The sequence below is a fragment of the Macaca fascicularis genome, chromosome 18 (genome assembly GCF_037993035.2).
Source record: "Macaca fascicularis isolate 582-1 chromosome 18, T2T-MFA8v1.1".
NCBI lineage: Eukaryota > Metazoa > Chordata > Mammalia > Primates > Cercopithecidae > Macaca > Macaca fascicularis.
In genome coordinates this window covers 26,082,243-26,105,713 of record NC_088392.1, presented here as the reverse complement: position 1 = coordinate 26,105,713, position 23,471 = coordinate 26,082,243, and the positions used below count along the sequence as shown (strand labels likewise).

Below are 23,471 nucleotides of genomic sequence, written 5' to 3'. Positions count from 1 at the left end.
AGATCGCCTGAGGTCGGGAGTTCAAGACCAGCCTGACTAACATGGAGAAACCCCGTCTCTACTAAAAATACAAAATTAGCTGGGCGTGGTGGTACATGCCTGTAATCCCAGCTACTCAGGAGGCTGAGACAGGAGAATCACTTGAACCCAGGAGGCGGAGGTTGCCGTGAGCTGAGATGGCTCCATTGCACTCCAGCCTGGGCAACAAGAGTGAAATTCTGTCTAAAAAAAAAAAAAAAAAAGAAAGAAAGAAAGAAAGAAGAGAAAAGAAAAAAAAACAAAAATGAGCTCAGGAAGCCAGACCTGGAAAGCACTACAGTGATCCTTTAATCTAAGCACTCACCTCACTGATAAGAAGGGAGAATCCAAGTCCTTGCACTCGGATGCATACCTCTTCCACAAATGGCTCATGAGATTAATTTCATTAATCATGACATTTGCATGGCTGCAGATAGCTTAAATAAATTTATACACTCAACAAATATGTATTGAGCTCCTTCTATATGACAGCCACTGAGCTGAGCTCTGTGAATCCAGCAGTAGACAAAAGAGATCAAGTTTCTGTGCTAATGGAACTTACATTAAACAAAAATAGGGGGAGCTGAGAGGTAGAGTGGGTAAGAGTGAATCCATGAGCAACTTCGTTTGAGATATTCTAGCTATGGAAATTCTGTTTCTGCATATATCCAGGATAAAATTCCCTTTCTATATAAAATAAAAATATTCCTACCTTGTTCCTATCTAACACACTTTGTATTTCAAATTATAATAATAATCTTGGATTTTCCTTCTCTGCATGTGACTTCTCATCCAAAAATTGAGGGGCTACACCACCTGATTACTTGGGCTCCTTTTTACCTTTACAATTATTCATTAAACAGAGCCTCATGGGTGTGATACATTTCAGTTCTTTTCCCTACTCTTTTCAGCCCCTCGCCTTCCCATGAAGTGCTCCTCTGTATCTAAAAGTCCTCCTGGTTCTTGTGGTACAGCTTGTGACACCATGATAAGGACTGAGTGAGATGCATTTCCTGAAACACTGTAGTCTTCTGACCTTTTCTTCCCTTTTATATCCACAGAACCAAGAACCAGCAAGACCATCAGCCACTGTGCAGGAATAAACAAAAGGTTAAACTTGTCAGCCTTTTGATCCTTCCCACATCATTTTTTTAGCCCAGTTCTAGGAAACTTTGCCAAGACTTTTTTTTATGGTGTATTTGCCATGCCAACAACCAACAATAGAATGTTGAGGCTATATGATTTTAGGATTCAAAAAAATCACATAATAATAAAAAGAGGAGCTGAGCCAAATACTGTGTGTGTGTGTCTGTGTGTGTGTGTGTGTTGAGAGAGGTAGACATAGAGAGAGAGGAGAGTAGTGATATAAAAAATAAGAAGTAAAATTCATTTTTGAAAGAAGCTTAGAAGTTAACTATCTCATACCTAGCTTAATATGTCAAATAGCCTATGGAAAAATAAAGATTTTTCCACAGTGCCAAACTTTGCATTCATTTCAGGTGGAATTTGTGTTAAATGTCACAAAGTGTCCAGCACCCACTTATAGCAAAGAGGCAGTGTGGGCCACAGTGGAACTGATTTGTGTTAGCCTGGATTGTTCACTCTGGATTAGACTTTGACTAGGAGGTAGCACCAGTATTGCCCCAGGCAGGTTTATGTGCAAACAACGGAGAACAATCTGCCTGCCAATCAGGAAAACATGATAGGTCATGTAGTTGGCAAGTGGTAGTGTTCTCATTCTACAAGTGGAAAGTAATCTCTCATGCCATGGTCCTGTATCTCCTCTCCTCATGTCTAATTCCCCTCCCTGCTATAAGGTTAAATGCAAATTTTCCTTCCTCTGCAATCTTCTTGGATCACTGCAGTCCATGAAGACACTGTTTTGTTTGAATTGAAAACACAACCAGGATTTAACTCATTTATCAATTAATCATTCTATCTTGCAAAATTACATTGTATTTTCTCACATCCTTATTTCACTTTTAAGTAAATTCATACCTTGTCAGAAGCTAGACTAGAACTTCCATTTTTAAAGTTTTCATCTTTGGGCCTAACACTATGTATTGAAGACATTTAACTAGATTTGCTCATGACTTAGCATTTCTTGAGACTGTCACGCATGCATACACACACATTTGCCAAAAAAAAAAAAAAAAAAAGTTAACTGTAAGCAAAATTTTAAAGTATGTAGGTGTGTCTTATTGACTCCATTCTTTTCATTTTTTCAGGGAGCCACAGAATCTAGTGTCTTCAATTTCACACCCCCACCCCAAAAACTCTGCTCAAAAAATTAAGGCTCTTGCCTAGGGAAGAATTTGGCTTTAGTTACTAATATCTTAGAATAAATTTCAGCACTGTCTTTTTTTCTGAAAATTAACAGTTTCATCCAGTTCTACTGGTGAAATGGCAAACATTATCACCCTCCAAAATAGTTTTACGTGAGCAAGTTTAGGGGAAGAGAGAAAAAGGTAGAGTGATGGTGATAACAGACCTTAAGTGTGGGGGGAAATCATACCACTTCAGCAGAAAACTCCTTTAGCTACCCATTTGGGTTGACCAAGAGCAGCAAGTAAGAATAAGAGCAGCAACATATTCAATGATACAGTCCTGGTGAAATATTTTACCAGGCTGGGTGTGGTGGCTCATGTCTTCCCAGCACTTTGGGGAGCTGAAGAGGGTGGATTACTTGAGCCCAGGAGTTTGAAACCAGCCTGGGCAACATGGTGAAACCCCATTTATACAAAAAATACGCACAAAAATAACCAGGTTTGGAGGCATGTGTTTGTAGTCCCAGCTACCAGGAAGGTTGAGTTGGGAGGATCACCTAAGCCAGGGAAGGTCGATGCCAGTCAATTCTATGCAGTCACACAATATAGACATTTTCCAATGTCTATATTGGAATAATTGAGACATGTGTATCCTTCATGGCAATACTTGAGACATGTATCCTTTTATTAAGGAAGACTGGTCTTGATGGGTGCTGTGGATCTCTTCCTAAGAAATGATTATTCTTTGTCTAGATCTTTTATTTTTCTTTCTCTTTTTTTTAAAGAGAACACCGATGGTCAGCAAAAATCCATCCAGAGAGCTCTACTAGTGAAGAAAGTGTGTTATACGGCAGGGAAGCTTTAGAGTAAAAGTATGAATTTGCAACTTTAAAAACATCCTACCTCAAAAAGCATTAATTCATGAAAGAAACATACATTCATAATAAAGTATAATGTAAAGCAATGCAAATATTCCAAATGATATAATGATACCAGATTATTTGATGAGTACCTCATTCTATTCTTCATCATTATTTACCCAAAGACATAAAAGTTTTCAGTTTTGATAGGTGACTAAAGTAACAATATAAAAACAAAAAAATTGTTTTAATTTTTTGAACATGTACATGTACCAATTTTTTTTACACATAAAAATTTATTAGAATTATCTAGTAATTTTAGATATGTCCTGTATTAGTCCATTTTCATACTGCTGTAAAGAACTGCCCAAGACTAGGTAATTTATAAAGGAAAGAGGTTTAATTGACTAACAGTTCAGTGTGGCTGGGGGAGTCCTCAGGAAACTTACAATCATGGCGGAAGGTGAGGAGAAAGCTAGGCATCTTCTTCACAAGGCAGCAGGAGAGAGAGAGATAGCGAAAGTGGGAAGAGCCCCTTATAAAGCCGTCAGATCTTGTGAGAACTCACTCACTATCATGAGAACAGCATGGGGAAACCACCCCCATGATTCAATTACCTCCACCTGGCCTCTCCCTTGACATGTGGGGATTATGGGGATTACAATTCAGGATGACATTTGAGTAGGGACACAAACTCTAACCATATCATGTCCATAGAATAGGCTGTTGTTGAAATTTAATTTTAATTATCCCAGAATGCTTAAAGAATACAGTGTTTTCTGGATCTTCGGGAGTGGGGAAGTTTTCCTCCCTCTCACATAATACTGAGATAAACCTTTGCATTCTAGAAAAATCTGCATAGGCCTTCCTTCACATGAGATATGACCCATTTCTATTAATATAGCCCATGATTCAGGAAGTTGTACTGAGCAGTAAATTATTTTGCTCTACTCAAGAGTGGAGAATTCACCAAGTAGGCAATTGTGTCAGTCAAATACATGTCCTGGTATTCTCGGTGTTACCAGTACAGGATTAAAGCTTGTCATGTCAGTTGTTAAATGTTTTAAATTAAAAAGGAATAATTTGTATACAGATTATATAGAAGGCTCATCCTGCATGGATAGATGCAAAACATATCCCTCTGCTTTTTTCTTCCATTATCTGTCTATAAGTGACGTCTCTCTGTAGGATATCTGCATAATCTTGAACTGGGTTTTCTGTTCCCTGTGACTCTCTCCTCTTCCTAATACCATCCTCCTAATCCCAAATGCACTGGTTTTAAAACACAAGTCTATGACTTTTTACTTTAAGTTCTACTATTGCTGTGTGATATGGTTTGGCTGTGTCCCTACCCAAATGTCATCTTGAATTGTAGTTACCATAATCTCCATGTTTCATGGGAGGGACCCAGTAGGAGGTAATTTAATTCTGGGGGCAGTTACCCTTATGCTGCTCATGTTATTTTCATGATAGTGAGATCTCACAAGATCCGATGGTTTTATAAGGGGCTTCCCCCTTTGCTCAGCTCTCATTCTCTCTCCTGCTACCCTGTGAAGAGACTCCTTCTGCCATGATTGTAAGTTTCTTGAGGCCTCGCCAGCCATGTTGAACTGTGAGTCAAACCTCTTTCCTTTATAAACTACCCAGTCTCAGGCAGTTCGTTACAGCAGCATGAGAACAGACTAATACACTGTGGCAACTGATATTTTGCATATTTTTCCATACGAGGTGATATGATATAAAACTATTTGTACTGAGTAAAATACTAGATGTGCCTTCACCCCTAAAGCTGCTTTGATCAAGTTAATTTTGAATATGGCAGAATAGAAGTATTCGACTTTTTAACCCTGAAAATTAAATTTATGTTGTATTTTGATATAAAGCAAATGAAAATCAACTTTAATCAAAACATACTTGTTTTCCCTCTCCTATACAGACCGACCAAGACCATCACTATGACCGATGGAGACTATGATTATCTGATCAAACTCCTGGCCCTCGGAGATTCAGGGGTGGGGAAGACAACATTTCTTTATAGATACACAGACAATAAATTCAATCCCAAATTCATCACTACAGTAGGAATAGACTTTCGGGAAAAACGTGTGGTGAGTTTTTAATCGTACTGCTAACCTTGTCACTCATCCCCCTATATAAAATAAGAATGAAGAAGCTATGTTTATTGCACTGGAGTCTCTTTTGTCACATGAGATTCATAACCTGTCATTTTAATTTATTTTAGAATATTATTTGCTGCTTTTCAAATATAAATAACATTTTCCTAGAAAAGTATTAAATGGCACTCTCTTGTCTCCCAAAGTATACAAGGCAATCCAAATCAATATTTTACTGATTTGTGTAGTGTGTTTTCTACAAATTCTTAAGAAATCTTTCAAAACTTGAATTATTAGAATCTAAAAACATTAACTCTGACCTGAGTTAAAGTCCTCAATAAGAGCAAGTGATCATTTCCCCACTCTTAAGAAAGAAGTTAAAAGTATGATTGGCAAATATCTGGAACATGAGCTTTTTCTAAGTTCTTGCTGCATTTTTATTTATGTGTAGACTCAGCCATCAATCACTGGCTTCTTATGAACAGAATGTGAGACACCAATCATGCTATTTTCCAAGATAAGAGAGTTTAAGTGAGAATCACAACCACTTCCTTCTCCTATGCTAGACACTATTGACAGGAATAAGGATATTGTGACATGTGAGATGTGTAGCATGGGCACAGAAGCTCAGCCAGATTTACTGCCACCCTGGGTATCCTTGATTGCCAAGATGGCTGTGGCTTCCAGCTGATGTCACAAATCCACTCATTCCTTGAGAATTGGGAAAGAAAACAAAAGAAATGGTAATTGGAAGCCATTGCCTGGGAAGTTGAATCATGGTTTCTTATATTGTGCTGGACCTGATCTGAAAGTCAATACATGGTTGTGTAGGCTTAGCAAACTCCCTGACAACCCATTCAGGGTTTTTCTGCCTTCTCTCCTTTCCAGTGTCTGGGTATATGTCCTTGCAGAAATTTTCCTTTAAAACATATTCACTAAACTATACTTAAGGAAACTGAGTAAATATTAAGTATTTTAGGCTTTGCTTAAACAATAAAAAGGCCAGAATTTTTTTAAAAAATTAAACTTACCTAAAAAGAGCCTTTGACTAAATGACTAGTGAAGAAAGGCTTGAAATGTCCTGTGTCAACTTATTGAGAAATCCTGTGCATATTTCATGGCTAAGTCATTTTGAAAGTCCATTTTACAGCAAAAGATATTCGGGTATTTGTAAAGCACTTTACTGTTTTTAAAAAAATGCTTTAACATCTGTGATTTCACTGAAGTTTGCAGTTTGAAGTAACTCTGTAAAGCAGGAAGGGGTTATGGATCTCAATTTTAGAGATAAGAAAATAAGACTCAAAGAGGTTAAATGAAGAGTTTGTGTTTGAACCTAGAACTTGGGTCCTAAATCTGATGTTTGCTGCCTCATGAGGAAATGACAGAAGGTGTCTAATTTAAGTTTGCAATATGCCTAAACTGTGTTGAAAATCATACTTGCACTTGACATTTAAAAGTGAGAGTACATGTGATAATTCTGGGAAAAAAAATATAGAGCAAATATTTATTCTGCACTATGAACTTTGATTATAGTAATTGAGAAAAAACATGCTGAGTGAACCCAGAGAATTTGAGTATTGACAAAATCCAAAGCAACCTCAACTAATGAACATTGTGTCTTTCAGGTTTATAATGCACAAGGACCAAATGGATCTTCAGGGAAAGCATTTAAAGTGCATCTTCAGCTTTGGGACACTGCGGGACAAGAGCGGTAATAGTAAATTGCTTTATTTGTAGCTTAGAAAAACTTACTTTAAAATGAATGCTGTATGTGAATTTGAAAAAGAAATAATATGCAACTCTTCTCCTGGTTTCAAAATAGACATTTGTATCCAGAAATAAAAATAAATGATTTGTAATTAATTAATCACAGTAGCCATGTGCAGTTGGTACGAATTTCAAAAATCAGACTTTCAAAAATCTCTCTGAAGATTCTTGCTCTGCACTGTCTTTGCACTTTTTAGAAGAAAAAAAGGTTCTCTGGAATTTAGTTGAATGAAGATGGGAAATTAACGCCATTATAAGTGCTACTTGAAGAGGGAGTTGAAAAAAGGGTGTTAAGATCTTCCTTGTCTCTTTCTGTTATTTCAACACAGCCTCTTTGTCCCATGCTGTGCGACTGGCTTTGTCCTTTCAGACTTTGATCATAAACAATTGCCCTCCAGCTAGAATATTTTACTCTTTTCCCACTTTTTCTGATCCTCTCCTTGTACCAGGCCCAGCTCATATTTCCTCCCCTCTATGAAGCCTGTCTGAACATCCCAGCTGAAACAAACTCACTTTTCCTCTGAACTACTGCAGACACCAGTTCTTTCACCCTTAAGGTCTAAAATAATTATATGCCACCTTGTCATAAAGTGAACATTCTATTTCTGTCTTTAACTGTTGTTCACTGATTCACTTGGAGCCTTCTCACCCCAATGAAATTGTCATCTTTACAGGTGTGGAGATCTTGTCTGGCTTTTCACATTGTCTCTGGTACAGTGTCCAAGCTAATACTCGGTAGTGTTAATTCCTTAGAGCTGGAGGTACTATTCTATTGTCAGATGGAAAAAAAAAAAAAAAAAAGATCCAAGATTTCAAAGTGCAAAAGACCCCAAGCTAATGAATCTTTTCAATATTAGATTAAATTAAAAGTGGCAAAAAATTGGCAGAGAGGATATTTAGAAGGCACATACCTCCAAATCCTGCATCGTATGTCTTAGAATGCTTCTGCTTGTAAACACTTCCGTCTTTGAAATGCATCCAAAACGTTCTCGCTTTCAGTGAGTGTAAACGCCAGGAGAGGTGCTGGGCCCTCTCTGTTAGCTTTTTTGACTGTGAATTCCATTTACACACACCCTTCAACACTGCTGGTTCCTCTGAAGCCATTCCTCACAAGAATCTCTGTTCATATGTCAGTTTTGTTGTCACAAAGATGTATGTTTTATAGAGCACTTTAATTCATTTTTGAAGTAATATGAGAAAATGTGGTTCCCATATGTCCTCGCACATGATATGTCAGCCTTGCATGATGGCAGCCTTCTCTGTCTGTCCCCTGAAGGCAGCTGCTCTAGGGGGGAAATGGGGAATACTCAGGGCAGCCTTTGGAACACTTAGGTTATTCATCCCCTGAGAATTTTGCATTCTGTGTATATATAAGGTGTAGCTAAGCAAGATAAACAAAGCCTCACACCTCAGCCCCGTGCCTAAGGACATCTGGCTGTGCAATCCATGAAAGATAATGGGTATTGATAGAAGTCACATCATGGGAAGGAAGAGAAAACGCATGGCCCTTATGGAAACTTAAAGGATACAGGGCACAGACTTCATTCCCAGTGAGGGGGAAGAGTGATAATGTGGCATTGGGGTCTGTTTCTTCTGTGATCCTAGTGTTCTGGAGCAAAAGGGAGTCATCACTCAACGTGCTGGAAGCCAATACTATGACACTGAATTTTGAGAAAAGGAAAGGTTTTATTGCAAATCGACTTGCAGGGAGACAGGAGGGTCAAGCTCAAATCTGTCTTTTTGTTCTGGCTTTTTGAAGAGTATTTTTATTAGAAAAGGTTGGGGAAGGAATGGGTTCTGAGATTAACAGGTGATTCGTGGAAGGAAAGGGGAGGGCTGGAAAGTCCTTGGACATGGGCACTTATCTCTGCATTCTATCTCAGGGGTCACGTGTGGAAATTCAAGGGGAGTTAGTATGAAACATGTGGTAGAAATTCAGGCTGTGACATTAGCAAGCTCGTTCTGTACAGATTCCAGTCGGCCATATCAGTTCTAGTCGATTTCAGCCAGTTCACTTATCTCATAAGCAGAGGGAGTGTCAGTGTTTCAGCAAGTTACTTCCTTCTTTATCTGCCATCCTGCAAACTCAATTCCTGTCGTCATTGGTTTCTTTAACTCTTTGGAACATGGTTTCACTGGTTCCTCCACCCTGCTGACTCAATAGACAGAATGAGATGGGTGGGGGAGGCTGGAAAGGAATTACTAGTCTCCTCGTGGGGGAAATGGGGGATATCAAAGATACTGGACAGAATAGAGCAGGATGTCTGTTACTCCTCTGAAATAAGCATGTCCTATCCATGCTGCTGTGGAGGAGAAATTGTTTGCCCCAATCAGATCACTATGGCAAGCACGTTTTTCAGTAACTTTGTCATATGCTCTGGGCAATGAGAGGAAATAACACAAAGTCTTGTCCTCAAATGAGACACACACACTTAAGGAGAGAACAAAGAGCAGTTTTCCTGGCATGACACAATTATGGTCGAGTAGGAGACAATTTTGTGGGTACAGCTAGTCTCCAAAGAGGGATAACTATTCAATCAATGCACTATAATCTCTGTGGGATTCCAAGGAATGGTAGAAACAAATCCACAAGAAAAAATTGAATAAATTTTTTTGGTATTTCTGCTCTACATTTTTAGATCATGATGATGCCCTACAAACAAATCCTACTTTGGAAATAAATAGCAGTGAAAATATCTGTTCTCCCATCTTTTCATATGAAAAGTATCATTCTCTGTTGCAGTCATTTACATATTTAATAATTGCATATATTTTACTGTTTCTTTCTTTCTCTTACACTGTTTAACTTCACAAATATTTAGTGAGCAAATACCATGTTCTGAGCCATGAAAATACGATGGATAGCAAGTTAGAAACACAGCTCCCTTACTGATGGAGCTTACAGTCTAGGAAAGAATTTGGATGAACAAGCAATTGCAATGGAGCCTTAGGAAAGTAACAGGAAAACAAAGACATAGGCAGGCCCACCAGGGGGAGCGCATAGCCCACATGCAGTGTTGGGAAGGCCCCTTGGGAAAGTGATATTTCCTCTGATACCATTATCTATGTACTCATGCACAATGTATGAGTGAGTACAATCCAGGCTCAACAAAGTGGTAGGAAGAAAAGGAAGCACTAAGACAAGGTAACCCACAGAAAGACCAGCATATGTGAAAGCCCAGGGGAGCAGAGTGAAATTTCTAAGAACTAAAAGGTCAGCATGTCTGTGGGTAGTCAAAGGGATGAAGCTGGATAGATGAACAAAGATCACTTCCTGCAGAGCCTTGCCAGCTTTGTAAGGAGTTTGTGCATTAGCTTACAAGCGATGTCTAATCATTAAAAATGTCATTAGTAGAGCATTGATATAATCTATGGGAAGAAATGGAATGGTGATAGGAGTAGGGTCCCAAACAAAACTGGACACAGGAAGCCTAATGAGAAAGCTGTTGAAGTTGTCCAGGTGAGACAGAATGGGTTTGAATGTAGAGCAGTGGTAGAGTAGATGGACAGAAATGAGCAGGTCAAAAGATATGTGTTAACTGTAGACATCAGGTGACAACCAGACATCGTGGCAACCAGAAGGATGGTGATGTATAAATGGAAAAAGAAATTAGGAAGGGTGGCCAGTTTGGTTTTGGATGTATGAAGTTGGAGGTGCCTGAGTTTCCTCCAGGTGGAAATATCCGACAAGTAATTAGGCATCTAATGTGAAAGGCAGGAAACCTCTAGATCTCTAATTTTGGGCTTCTCAACATACAGGCTACAAGTGAGCCAGGGAAGGGGATAAGATTTTCCAGTCAATGTATGTAGAGTAAGAGGGGTCAACAGTAGACCTCGGAGGAAATCAACACAAAGGATCTACAAATTAGCTAAAATAGGAGACCAAAAATTAGAAGAACATTTAGGATAGGAAGCATATCTCTAGTTCAAAGTTGTGTGCCTTTCTAAAATCCCATTGCCAAATTCAAAACCTTCTCTGGTCCCTGTATGTGGTCTCTGGTTTTACCCATTGCTCATATTGAAGTGAATCTCAGCACATCTTTAACTTCACTAAAGATGGTTGATGGTGACTGGGGACGGGAGTGGGGGCATGGAAAGCTGACCAGGCAGGGAAAAACTGCATTGCACACGAAAGAGCAAATTCTCCAAAATCCTGATTAGAAATGAGAGTTCTTTCCTCCTTTCACCAATGACTATGTCTCTTTTCTGTCCTGACATCCACTCCGTCCCTCAATCATCTTCCTTTTCCTCGTGAATCCTAGATGCCAACCTGAAGCTCAGTTTTATCCCCAAACAGTGCTTTTTAAAAAGAGTTTTGTCATCAATATTTTTCCTTACAAAAGAATTCCAGTTCCTGTAGCTAACAAGTTGCAGTTTCCTTCATATCATCACAGGCATTCATTTTCAGGCTACTGTGTGCCAAGCTTTCTTCTGGGCACAGAAAAGAAAGATGGAAAGTGTAAGTTAAAGTCCCCACTCTAAAGTGCTTTACGTTTTAATTGTGGACCACAAAATGCCCACGAGCCGAAAAGATTCCAAGAAGCTGTGTAAGCAAATCCGTGATTGAATGTTACAAACTGTGTGTATAAAGTGCTGTGAGATCAGAAAGGCAGGAAGTGGTCTTAGAAAAAAATGTACAACCAAATCTTCTCCCTTCGTTCTTCAGCAGTCTCTCTGCCCACATTCCCATTCCCCTAGGATATTCCATAAGGGCTAGCCACGGAGAATTCATGCCTGAAAGGGAAGCTGTTGTTCGTGTTGTTGTCAAAGTTATGTGGACTAACTTTCAGAACTACCCACTGTGTTTCCTCGGCAGGTTCCGGAGTCTCACCACTGCATTTTTCAGAGACGCCATGGGCTTCTTATTAATGTTTGACCTCACCAGTCAACAGAGCTTCTTAAACGTCAGAAACTGGATGAGTAAGTGGGACTGAGTAATGTGCATTGGCCGCTTTGGGACCCAACTGCCCTAGGTGCTTGTTGGTCTTACAAGATGAAACCAGATTGGGTACCACAGATGAACTTTCAAAGTCATGAGTTTAGTGTTGCCTGTGTCACTGCGTCACCTTCAAAGTGGTAGCCTTTATGTGGACCACCCTAGGTAGCTTGGAATTGTATTTTCCTTTGATATTTTTAGAGGAAGTGTATGTTGCTTTATCACCACTTGTATTTAAGATCTTTATTATTGTCATTGAAAGGCCATTAATTCCACTTTTCCAGTAAATCTTGAAGGACTTCTTAAACCTAAGTGAGCTACTACATTTGACCTGGAGAGATCACAGGGAAAATTGGCAGTATTTTCTGAGGGGACACTGGCACTTAAGGTGTGTTAAACACTAGTGGGTTAATTAGGCATGAAACCAGAGCAGACCAGTCGCATAATGATAAGGCGAGGCACAGCACGTGTGTTGGTCAGTCAGCTGCTTGGGAATTTTATTTTTAAAAAATGGTTCAAATGTGAGGAAACCGTGTAAAGACAAATCTCCAGCCTCCGTGGAATCTTCGATATAATACAAATTGAAATGTTGCCTAATAAATTACTAAAGTCATATTGACATACATCAACACAGGAGGGAAGTATTGGAATTTTCCTTTATGTTTTACTTGATGTAGTAATAAAGGGCATATTTCATTTGCATTTTTTATTACAAATAAGAATTTTGATCCTAGCAGGATATACAAGTAGCAGGACAGCTGAGTCGTCCTATGGGGCTGCTCTTATTTCCAGATTTGTCTGGGCCATCTGTAGCTAGAGTTGTATTTTTTAAAAACTAGATCATGTTTTTCTCCTGCTCAAAGTCCTTCTGTAACTTTCCATCTTACCTGGAATAAAATCCAGAGTGCTTCACTTACCTGCAAGGTCACTGTGATGATGTCTGGGCTTCCTCCCTAGTTCCCTCTTACTCGGGCCAAGCTCACTAGACTTCAGCCAAATTGGGTCCCATGCTATTCCTAATATGAAAAGCCTGCCATTCTCTTTATCTTGTTTCCTCTTCTCCCATTTATAGCCCTGTGCTAGTTTCTTCATTCACTTCAAGTTCTGGCCAAACCTTATTTATTTCTTGACTGACCACCCCATCTAAAATGGTACTCATCACTCTGTATCGCCTCAACACACTTTATAGCTCATGGCCATCACCTGATAATGTGTTATGTATTTTTTGGTTTACTTTTTGTGTTAGTTCATTCTTGCCTTGCTGTAAAGAAATTCCTGAGACTGGGTAATTTATAAAGAAAAGAGGTTGAACTGGCTCACAGTTCTGCAGGCTGTATGGGAGGCATGTTGCTGGCATCTACTTGGCTTCTGGGGAGGCCTCAGGAAACTTACAATCATGATGGAAGCTGAAGGGGAAGCAGTCACATCTGACATGGCAGGAGCACCAAGTGAGCAAAAGGGGATGTGCCACACACTTCTAAATAACCAGACCTCATGAGAACTCACTATCATGAGAACAGCACCAGGGGATGGTGCTAGACCATTCATGAGAAATCCTCCCCAACGATCCAGTTGCCTCCCACTAGGCCCCACCTCGAACAATGGGGATTACATTTCAACGTGAGACATGGCTCCAAACCATACCATTTCTACACTCCAAGTTTTATCCAAATTTTATTTGTCTCTTGACTGACCACCCCATCAGAAATAGTACTCATCACTCTATATCCCCTCAACACGTTTTAGAGTTCATTCAGTCCCAGCCATCACCTGACATGATGTGATGTATTTTTGGCTTACTTGTGTTTTTGACGCTTTCTACTACTAGAATGTAAGCTCTTATGAAAGTGCAGACTTTTCCATTTTATTTCAATGCAATATGCCACACCTGGGTGAGTGCCTGGCACAGAGTAGATGCTCAAAATAGATACATTTCTTATCACTACATATTATGCAAAATTGATAATATATTTTGTATATAATTCACTATTCTATATAATAATTATATAGAACCACTCTCAGTGTGGGTTCAATAACCTTGTAAACAATGGGGAAACAAATTCTGACTTTCATAATTGCCTCTCCAAACGAATGTTTATCTTAGGATCTGTCCTTTATTTCCATTTAATACTGTATTTCGTTAAAATTTTGGTGGTAGCATTAGATTCTGAGGAGACAAGGAGATAATAAGCTTATTAAATTCTTTCAGAGAATGGTTTGTTTATCCGTTTTCAAGGCAGATGAGAGTCTCCCTTGTTTTTAAACATCTCCAGAAGGATATTGCTGGGATTTAAGATAATTAATTGTCATGCCTAATAACACTTTAATTTTAACACCCAAGTGATTGGTGTTACAGACTAAGCCTTTCCTTGTCTTCTTCCTTTGGTCTCGGCAAGGTAGCACACAGCTTGCCTTATGATAGACATTAGAGCAGCCTCTGTAACCTCGAAAACACAGCTTGACAGGTTTCTTATATTTTTTCCTTTTTTTTCTTACTATTCACTTCCTTCCCTGACCTGCCCTTCCCTCCCCTCCCCACCCTTCCCTCCCTTTCTCCCTCCATTGCTTCCCTGTATGTGGTCTCTGGTTTTCCCATTGCTCATATTGAAGTGAATCTCAGCACATCTTTAACTTCACTAAAGTTCCTTCCCTCCCTCCCTCCCTCCCTCCCTCCCTCTTTCCCCCCTCCTCCCTTCCTCCCTTCCTTCCTCCCTCCCTCCCTCCCTCCCTCCCTCCCTTCCTTCCTTCCTTCCTTCCTTCCTTCCTTCCTTCCTTCCTTCCTTCCTTCCTTCCTTCCTTCCTTCCTTCCTTCCTTCTTTTCTCTCTCTCTCTCTCCTCACCCCTCCCCCCAACACATAATGTTTTTGGAGAAAAGAGAAAAACAAATTACTTGTCTTAAAATTGTTTCTACATGAATTTGTAGTGATTAAAAAATGTTCCACACTATAAATCATCACTTCAAAGATTAGGGAAAGGAAAGGTAGCAACTTCCTAAAGGAAAAAGCAAATTTATCCACTTAAAAATCATGTTCTATTTACCTCCACCTATATTTCAGGAACAAATGGTGTGAAGTGGTTATGGCCATTTCAGAGAGCATCTCCCAGATGTATTCCATATTTACTGAATACTTACTATGTGCTAGCAACTTGATATATATTATTAGAAGAAATCCCCTTAACCAAGAATAGCACACGGATTGAAAAGATCTTCCAGAGGAATATATGTGATGTTTTAATGAATTACTTAATAATAAAAGCACCTAACATTTACTAAATGTTTGGTATTGACACAGGTGCTTCATATATATTATTGGAAGAAATCTCCTTAAGCAAGAACAGCACATGGATTAAAAAGATCTTCTAAAGGAACACATGTGATGTTTTAATGAATTACTTAATAATAAAAGCACCTAACATTTACTAAATGTTGGGTATTAATACAGGTGTTTCATATATATTATTAGTCCCCTTCATAATCTGCAATTTGTAGGATCTTATCTCCATTTAATAGATAAGCACATTGTGACTGGGAAGAGGAAGTAACTTGGCTAATATAACTAGTGAGCAACCACACTGGAGATGAACAATTAGATCAGGAATCTGGAATATGAGCAGTCATTTCACATCACTTATTTATCAATAACTTGCTGGTTCCATCTGCTTTCTTTGCAAGGCCAACTGCAAGCAAATGCTTATTGTGAAAATCCAGATATAGTATTAATTGGCAACAAAGCAGACCTACCAGACCAGAGGGAAGTCAATGAACGGCAAGCTCGGGAACTGGCTGACAAATATGGGTAAGTCAGTTACACTGAGATGGCATGTGACTTCGCACACTGCTTTTCAACAAATGGAGCAGAGACATTAGATTGATATTAGAAGAAATCCCCTTAACCAAGAACAGCACCTGGATTAAAACAATCATTCAGCAAGATATGTGTGATGTATTAATGAATTACTTAATAATAAGAGCACCTAACACTTACTGTATACCTATAATGTGCTACCAACAGTTCCTAGACATTAACTCATTTTGACCCATCATAGCTAGAGTTATCCCATTTTATATATAAGAATTGAGTCACAGAGAGATTAAGTAACTGATGGAAGGCCACCCCATGCAGTGAGTTAATGCAGAGGCAGAACTTAAACTCAATCCAGGCAGTCTGAGATCGAAGCTCATGCTCTTAAACACTGTATTCTTCTGCCTCTCAATCAATAGATGTAAAACTCTAAGGAATAATCCCTGACATGGGCATGAAAATGTGGTCTTTATCCCAGCTGAGCTTGAATGGCAGCTTAAAAAAAAAAAAAAAAAAAAAAAAAAAAACCAGAAACAGCACCCCATGTAATTGTAAATTGACTTCCGCAGCAGAATCTGTCATTATTTTTTAAATTTAAAGTAGCTTTATCATATCTGCCATTTTTTATGGAAGAATTCTCTCTGAAAGCGGTACAATTTACATGTCTTCTTGAAACTTTTAAATCCAAATAAACATTGACTGTATTCACATGAATATCCTTATTCAATGCATACCTATTTTTAAAGCAGATTTCTAGATAATTGAGTGGAAGGGAAGCAGTATTTTAATAGTAATGTTGGTCAGTAGTTTTATTGATCAGGGGGTATTTTTCCCCTCCTAATTTTTTAAGCAGTGATAATGCCTTGGCTTCAACTTCCTGACTACTTCTTGTGTCAATTTCCTTGCCCGTAAAACTGGTTATTATCATAATAAAGAGCAGCTCACCAATTTTTACTCACTGAGGAAAAAACAAGGATGCTTTCCAACTTAGCCAGCAAAACCATAATTATTTCACAATCTCTCAGCCAGCCGTTTTTGCATGTGTGATTCACTTGTACATCTTGCTGTATCTGTTCTGATTTCTTCCTTTCAAAAATATTTGTCATCCTTTCTATGCTAGCATACCATATTTTGAAACAAGTGCAGCAACTGGACAGAATGTGGAGAAAGCTGTAGAAACCCTTTTGGACTTAATCATGAAGCGAATGGAACAGTGTGTGGAGAAGACACAAATCCCCGATACTGTCAATGGTGGAAATTCTGGAAAGTTGGATGGGGAAAAGCCACCAGAGAAGAAATGTGTCTGCTAGACTCTAAATAGAAACTGAACATCAAGAACCCCACCAAAATATTACTTTTATAAACAATGACAAACCACACAATTGTCGTTGAGTAAACCATGCACAATGGCATGTCTTTCTTTTTCTGCCAGAAAATCTATTTTAAGAAACCAGAATAGTCAACAGTGTTCAAAAGAATTGACTAGTTATCCCCGAGACCCTTTCAAACAAGATCAAAGATTTCCCACATGTGATCTCATCATCATGGATACTCAATTTGTTTTTCTTATAGAGAAAATGAGTATATAAGACAACATACAAGAAGAAATATCAGTGAGTTTTAAATCAGAACAAGTTACCTGTCACATTGGAGAAAAGGGTGGGCTACTGAAGGGCGAACACAGAAACAAGAATTTCTAAAAGGTTGGGTTTACTTCTTATATTGAATCAGATGTATACTTTTAGATTTGCATTGGGGAAAACGTATTAACTAAAAATGGATACACAATGAAGAATTCTATTTGGCTAATTAAGAATGACATACTATGTACACCCAATAAGCTGTACTAGAATGAATAGATTACTGATAAGGTTACAAATAGGTAAATGTCACACTTCTGCTAAAATGCAGGAGATAGTGTCATAATGCCATCTTTATATTCTTAATATATAGCACATTGACAAGAACAGGACTGTAAATGACAAAGTACAAGACAAATACCCTGGGAAAAAAATGAAAGTATGAGAAATTGGCATTTGTACAGCTGAAATTCAATGTATCTGTTAGAGATGTCTGGAAGGGTTACTTAGCCAAATTTTACTCAAGCCAATTAGAAGCTGACATTATCAGCTGGTATTCAGAGAACTCCAGAGGTTTCCAATTCAAACAAAATTTTAGAAATCGGTTTGGTGTTCAGCTTTACATTTCGTTTTTTCTTAGCACATGTTGATAAAATAGTCACAAGGAGAAATTAACAGTTACGGTTTATTAAATCTCTTTTAAAATGCAGTCAAGGAAAACTTTTTTTTAGATAAATATTTTATGGTGATATGAAACAAAAAGTGACAATTATTGCAGGTTTCCTTTTAGTTTACAAAAGCACTGGAAACTCTAAATCATATTTCTTCCCTCCAAATCCCACCCATTCCTGACTTTGAATCAGCTGCAGAATTGCAGGTGTGTTACTTTGTTGATCAGTAACTTTGGAACAATTATGGATCAATTCTGTGGTCACTCTGAATTTTCATGTCATTAATCACATAAAAATTGATAATACCTCATTCTATATTACAATAGATTTTATTTTGCCGAAGGCAAAACACCTATAGTTGAGCTGTATTTGGGGGGTTGGGTGAGGAAGGACCTATATCTTATATCACCAAAAAACTGGCCAGTATTTTTTTTAAATGTAAAGCTTCCTTTTCTTTCTAAAAAATAATAACGAAATCATTTTTCATTGGCCTATTCTGTCCTTGTGTCTAAACTAACATTACCTTAATTTTTGATCTTAGTTTCTGATAAACACAAGCCATTCCTATCAAAATATTATTTATTTCAGTCAATTTTACCAATAAGAAAGACAATATATTTTCATTTTTTAAATTATGAGCATACAATTTTTTTACAGGCTGTTTCCTTGTCCTATAATTTTTTCCCCATCAAACCTACTTTTTTCATACTCTGTGCATATTTTTTGTGAAGTTATACACATTGAAGACCCTAAAAATCCCATTCCATCATTCAGCTTCCCTCTACCAACTTCTATCTGGTATTGATTCAGTTTCAAAAACACAGACAGATACAAGGAAATGTCTCTTTATAATGTTCTTAGGATGGACTAGACCCATAAATGTGCCATGAATCAAATTATTAATAATTTGAAAGCTTTCATGCTGTTAGTCCCCAATGAAATTCTCAGCATTAATTGGGCAGCTCCTCTGATTTCTGCAGCATCGCAACAGGTTCTAAGATGGATCGTGGCTGGGTATTCCCTCCCATGTTGTTTCCTCTGGGATGCTCTTCATTATCTCAGTGCCTGTGCCATGAAGATAGAAAACTGTAAGCTAACATTTAAGATGTTTCTTCTGGGAGGAAAGTGAGCAGGAACAAGTTATATTGCCACTGCTGTGGCAAATTTTGATGAACTTTTGTGGTCATTATATCAATTTTTTCTTTGGATTCAAATTGTAATGTCCCCTGCATTTCCTTAATCAGGAATGTGAAGCCTTTATAAAACTCTAGAAGTATTCTGTTTTGATATATCTTTTTGTTTCTATTCATTTTCAGTTATATGATTGATTTACTTATGCCAAGATTCTGTCACTGTCAGTTATTTAATGAGTGTTTTTTCAGGGTCTGTTTTAAGATCATTATTTGATAGCTGTAGTATGAAGCAGAGGCTGATGATACCTATAATTACAGGGGTATTCCTGTAAAAGTAAAAATTATTGGGTAATAATTTCAAAAGGAATGAGAAGTGAAAAAATTGATTTAAAATATTGTTCTACTTATAAATAAATGCTTGATCTAAAAAAAAATTTATCCATAAAGTTTGACACCTGACCCCAGATTCTATGTAATCATTATTAGAAATTCTTTCTCTCATTATTTCAGGATTAATAGTTCTGTATAATTCATTTTACAATTTCAAATTGATCTGGTGCCATAAACTATATAGACTACTTTAAAGATTTCCAAATCCCCTAACTTACCCCACAACAGCATGTATTTTTAGCTAAGATATGTCCTGTTACTAAGTATCTCCCAATGCTTTAGTAAAACATACTGTATTTAGGAGAAATGTTGAAAATGTACATGAAGCTCCTTTCTGATATAGAAACCATTTCCGGAGTATTTATACTGGTTTGATGTTTACATTGCTGTAACTCAGTGCCTCAGATACCTCTGTGACCAAATTTGCCTCCAACCACATAGCTCATTTCCTATAACGTTATATCATAGGAAACCCTCACAGAGACACTAACACAGCTAAAGATCTTCTGATATTATCACCAAGGGATGCAATGACTTTATTGGAATCTGGAGAGTTTAACCACCTTCTGTTGGTCTCCTCACTTACTTCTTATGAAGTTGGCATTACCTGAGACTCTTAGCTGTGATTAGGTACAAGGTTACCTAACAGGGTAGCAAAAGAAAGATCCTTTGAAAAATTTATCAAAAATAATCCAGAGAACAAAATGTTTGTCTTGGTCTGATGATGATAAGAAATCAAGGATTCGCAGAGAAAATACTAAATGTCAAGAGTTGAGCATGTGGGTCTCTCCGTAAGAGTTTTAAAACTTTTGCGAGTTACCACTTTCCCAATTTACTATTATTTTCGTATTATCAGCTATTGCCCTGCAAAATATTCAAAACCAGCCATTTCTAAAGTAAACATTTTATGTTATTTTTAACCAGATAGGTGTCTTTGTCATCCTTCTACTATAAATTGTTCTTTGCCAACCTGTACAGGTAGATGAACCAGGCAAGAATTTTAATCAGCCCTTTCTTGTCCCCTTTGTAAGAAAGAGACACTTGACCATAGAGAAAGACAAGACTACATTAAAAATAATTTAATAGCCACAATATGATGTTCTTTAAGCTGTAAATTGAGTACACTGGGAATCAACAAATTTGATGAAGCTTGTCTATCTCTTCACCAGTGGAGTGAGTGCAGCAGTTAGAAAGAGAAGCAGTACTGTGCAACTGGTGCAGTGGTTAGTTAAGCATAGTATATAACCTTGTGTTCATGAAACAGATTGTTCATTGTTCTGCATCTCTCTTCATTTAAAAAAGGGCACATAATTCTTTCCTTATGGAATGTTACACCAAGCATTTGAGGGGAAAATCCTCATTCGTAAAGGATTTTGGATTTATAATCTAAAACTCAACTATAAAGAAATAATATTCCAAGTCTCTGGTTTCCTAAGATACATAACAACTGTTTATAAAGAAGATCTGAGAGCTGGTATTTTCCAAAGTGATAGAAGAGTTGTTTTTTCCTCTCTACTAACAAGCTTTAAGACATTAAAAGAAGTCGGGCCGGGCGCTGTGGCTCAAGCCTGTAATCCCAGCACTTTGGGAGGCCGAGACGGGCGGATCACAAGGTCTGGAGATCGAGACCATCCTGGCTAACACGGTGAAACCCCGTCTCTACTAAAAAATACAAAAACCTAGCCGGGCGAGGTGGCGGGCGTCTGTAGTCCCAGCTACTCGGGAGGCTGAGGCAGGAGAATGGCGGGAACCCGGGAGGCGGAGCTTGCAGTGAGCTGAGATCCGGCCACTGCACTCCAGTCTGGGCGACAAAGCGAGACTCTGTCTCAACAAAAAAAAAAAAAAAAAAAAAAGACATTAAAAGAAGTCTAGTGTATTTGAATATTTTAGAGAAAGCTTTATCATTTTTTAAGATGCCAAGATGCTGCCTATGTTTGCAAAAGTTGTCTAAGAATTCACCATAAGCTATATTTTCTTCTGGATCTTTAACCAAGGTGATGTCAGCTTATTTCTGGGGGAAGTGCTGAGCTCTTATACATGAAAATGGAGATAGGCTATTATTTGGGATGAGTGTCGTTTCAATGCTTTATAAATCCATGAAGCTGCTTGTCTCATAAAGTAAAACTGATACAAATTTTGATTGGATATATAGAGAATTTTATAAATTTGTTGCCTTAGAATTTCTGGGTGGAGACCCAACTACAATGACATTGTCATGCAAGAACTATAAAGATAATTAGAGTTCAAAGTTGTTTAAATTGTGCCCTTGAATACAGCAGAACCTGGAGAAGGTCATACTTCAAAGGTCGATTTTGAGAAGGTTGATTGTGAGTCCGAATAAAGAAAGACCTAGTAACAGATAGTTTTTTTTGTAACCAGATCCATAGCAAATATGTGTCCATTTTTTTCTACCAAGTAGAGGTTTATGCCCTTAGAACTAAACTAGTAAAAATATCCGAACAAAAAACATTTCGTTATTGGCATAAAAATATGGGACACTTAGAGATATTTTGTTTATTGCATATAAATCTAATTTACAGAAAAATTAGATTTATGATATTTTCATAAAGCACTTGATTAGTTTTTCAAGGAGTACCATCACAAAGACGTTTTCCTGCAGAGTTCTTTGTATCAACAGTCCATGGTTGAGATATTTTCTCATTTCCTATATAGAGAGAATATCACTAACACAAAAGCAAAAACATTACTGCCAGAATAGTGGAACTATTTTGTCATCTTTTCAGAAAAACTAATATACAAATAAATCATCTTTTCACTGAGTGGGTTTCCTGGTTCTTTTCCAGCAGGCTGTGGAAGTAATGGCTAACATCCCTCAGCTGACTTTGTCTACAAGGATTATTAGCAAATTCTGTAGGAGCAAGCATGTCTGACCTTAACTTAATGGATCCCTTATTTAATCAGTGGCTTCTGTCTTTATGTCTGTTGGCATATTAAAATAATTTCTGTTCCTAGAAAAGTAATAACATATGCTTATCTTTATTCTTTTTCCAGGTGATTTTGTTTTCAAATGCTCTTTGCGAAAACACCTAGTGTTGTAGAAAGGAAAGTGGCCAGAAAGAACAACTTGGGAACCATGAGTAGGTCATTAAATAGCTTAGTGATTTATCCTCATATAGGGCTTATAAACCCTGTATGTGTTTATATGTGCCTCACAGAGTTCATGTCAGGCTCAAACGAGATATGTATAAGAAAGTGGTTTGTAAATTATGTTCCATTTCATAAATAGACACTATTCACAAACTAAAATCTAATAAAAAACCACAGTTATAATTTAAACTGCTTGATGTGAAAAGAGGTATCATAGCAAGGAAAACACACAAATTTTCGTACAGTAGAAGTATTAAAAACTAAAAATGGGCAGGCAACTTGAAGTCATTGTATTTGATTGAAAATGTTTAATACATCTCATTACTGACAAAATATGTATGTCATCTTGTATTTATTTCAAGGAAACCAATGAATTCTAGGTAGTATATTACAACTTGGTCAAAATCTTCCATGTACAAATAGGGCTTCTGTGTCCATAGCCTTGCAAGAGATACTGATTGTATCTGAAATTATTTTTTAAAAAATAAATTATCCTGCTTTAGTGTGTTAAAAGTAGACATTGTTCTAATATAACACTGAAGTGCTTCATTGTATCCCAACAGTTTACCTTCAAGTAATATTATCCTTATTTTCAGGCTAAGCACGTTTGATTATTTTGTCTGTCTCCTACACAGATCTGTTTTGTCTAGTGCTATAAATGTAACTTAAAACTATAAACATGGGGGCCGGGCGCGGTGGCTCAAGCCTGTAATCCCAGCACTTTGGGAGGCTGAGACGGGCGAATCACGAGGTCAGGAGATCCAGACCATCCTGGCTAACATGGTGAAACCCCGTCTCTACTAAAAAATACAAAAAACTAGCTG

At 37.7% G+C, this 23,471-nt stretch overlaps 1 protein-coding gene across 6 annotated transcripts in view; it reads left to right on the top strand.

Moving 5' to 3' along the window:
- The window catches only part of RAB27B (RAB27B, member RAS oncogene family), a 166,501-nt gene extending 145,096 nt beyond the window's left edge, over positions 1 to 21,405 (top strand). For all 6 annotated transcript variants that reach the window (XM_005586632.5, XM_065533784.2, XM_065533783.2 and 3 more), the window contains 5 exons: positions 5,082 to 5,253; positions 6,885 to 6,970; positions 11,843 to 11,946; positions 15,636 to 15,759; positions 16,886 to 21,405. In XM_005586632.5, coding sequence (XP_005586689.1) covers positions 5,101 to 5,253; positions 6,885 to 6,970; positions 11,843 to 11,946; positions 15,636 to 15,759; positions 16,886 to 17,075 — 657 coding nt within the window. In that variant the 5' untranslated portion in view covers positions 5,082 to 5,100 and the 3' untranslated portion in view covers positions 17,076 to 21,405. The remainder of the gene's footprint in view (positions 1 to 5,081; positions 5,254 to 6,884; positions 6,971 to 11,842; positions 11,947 to 15,635; positions 15,760 to 16,885) is intronic.
- Positions 21,406 to 23,471: the final 2,066 nt, after the last annotated feature.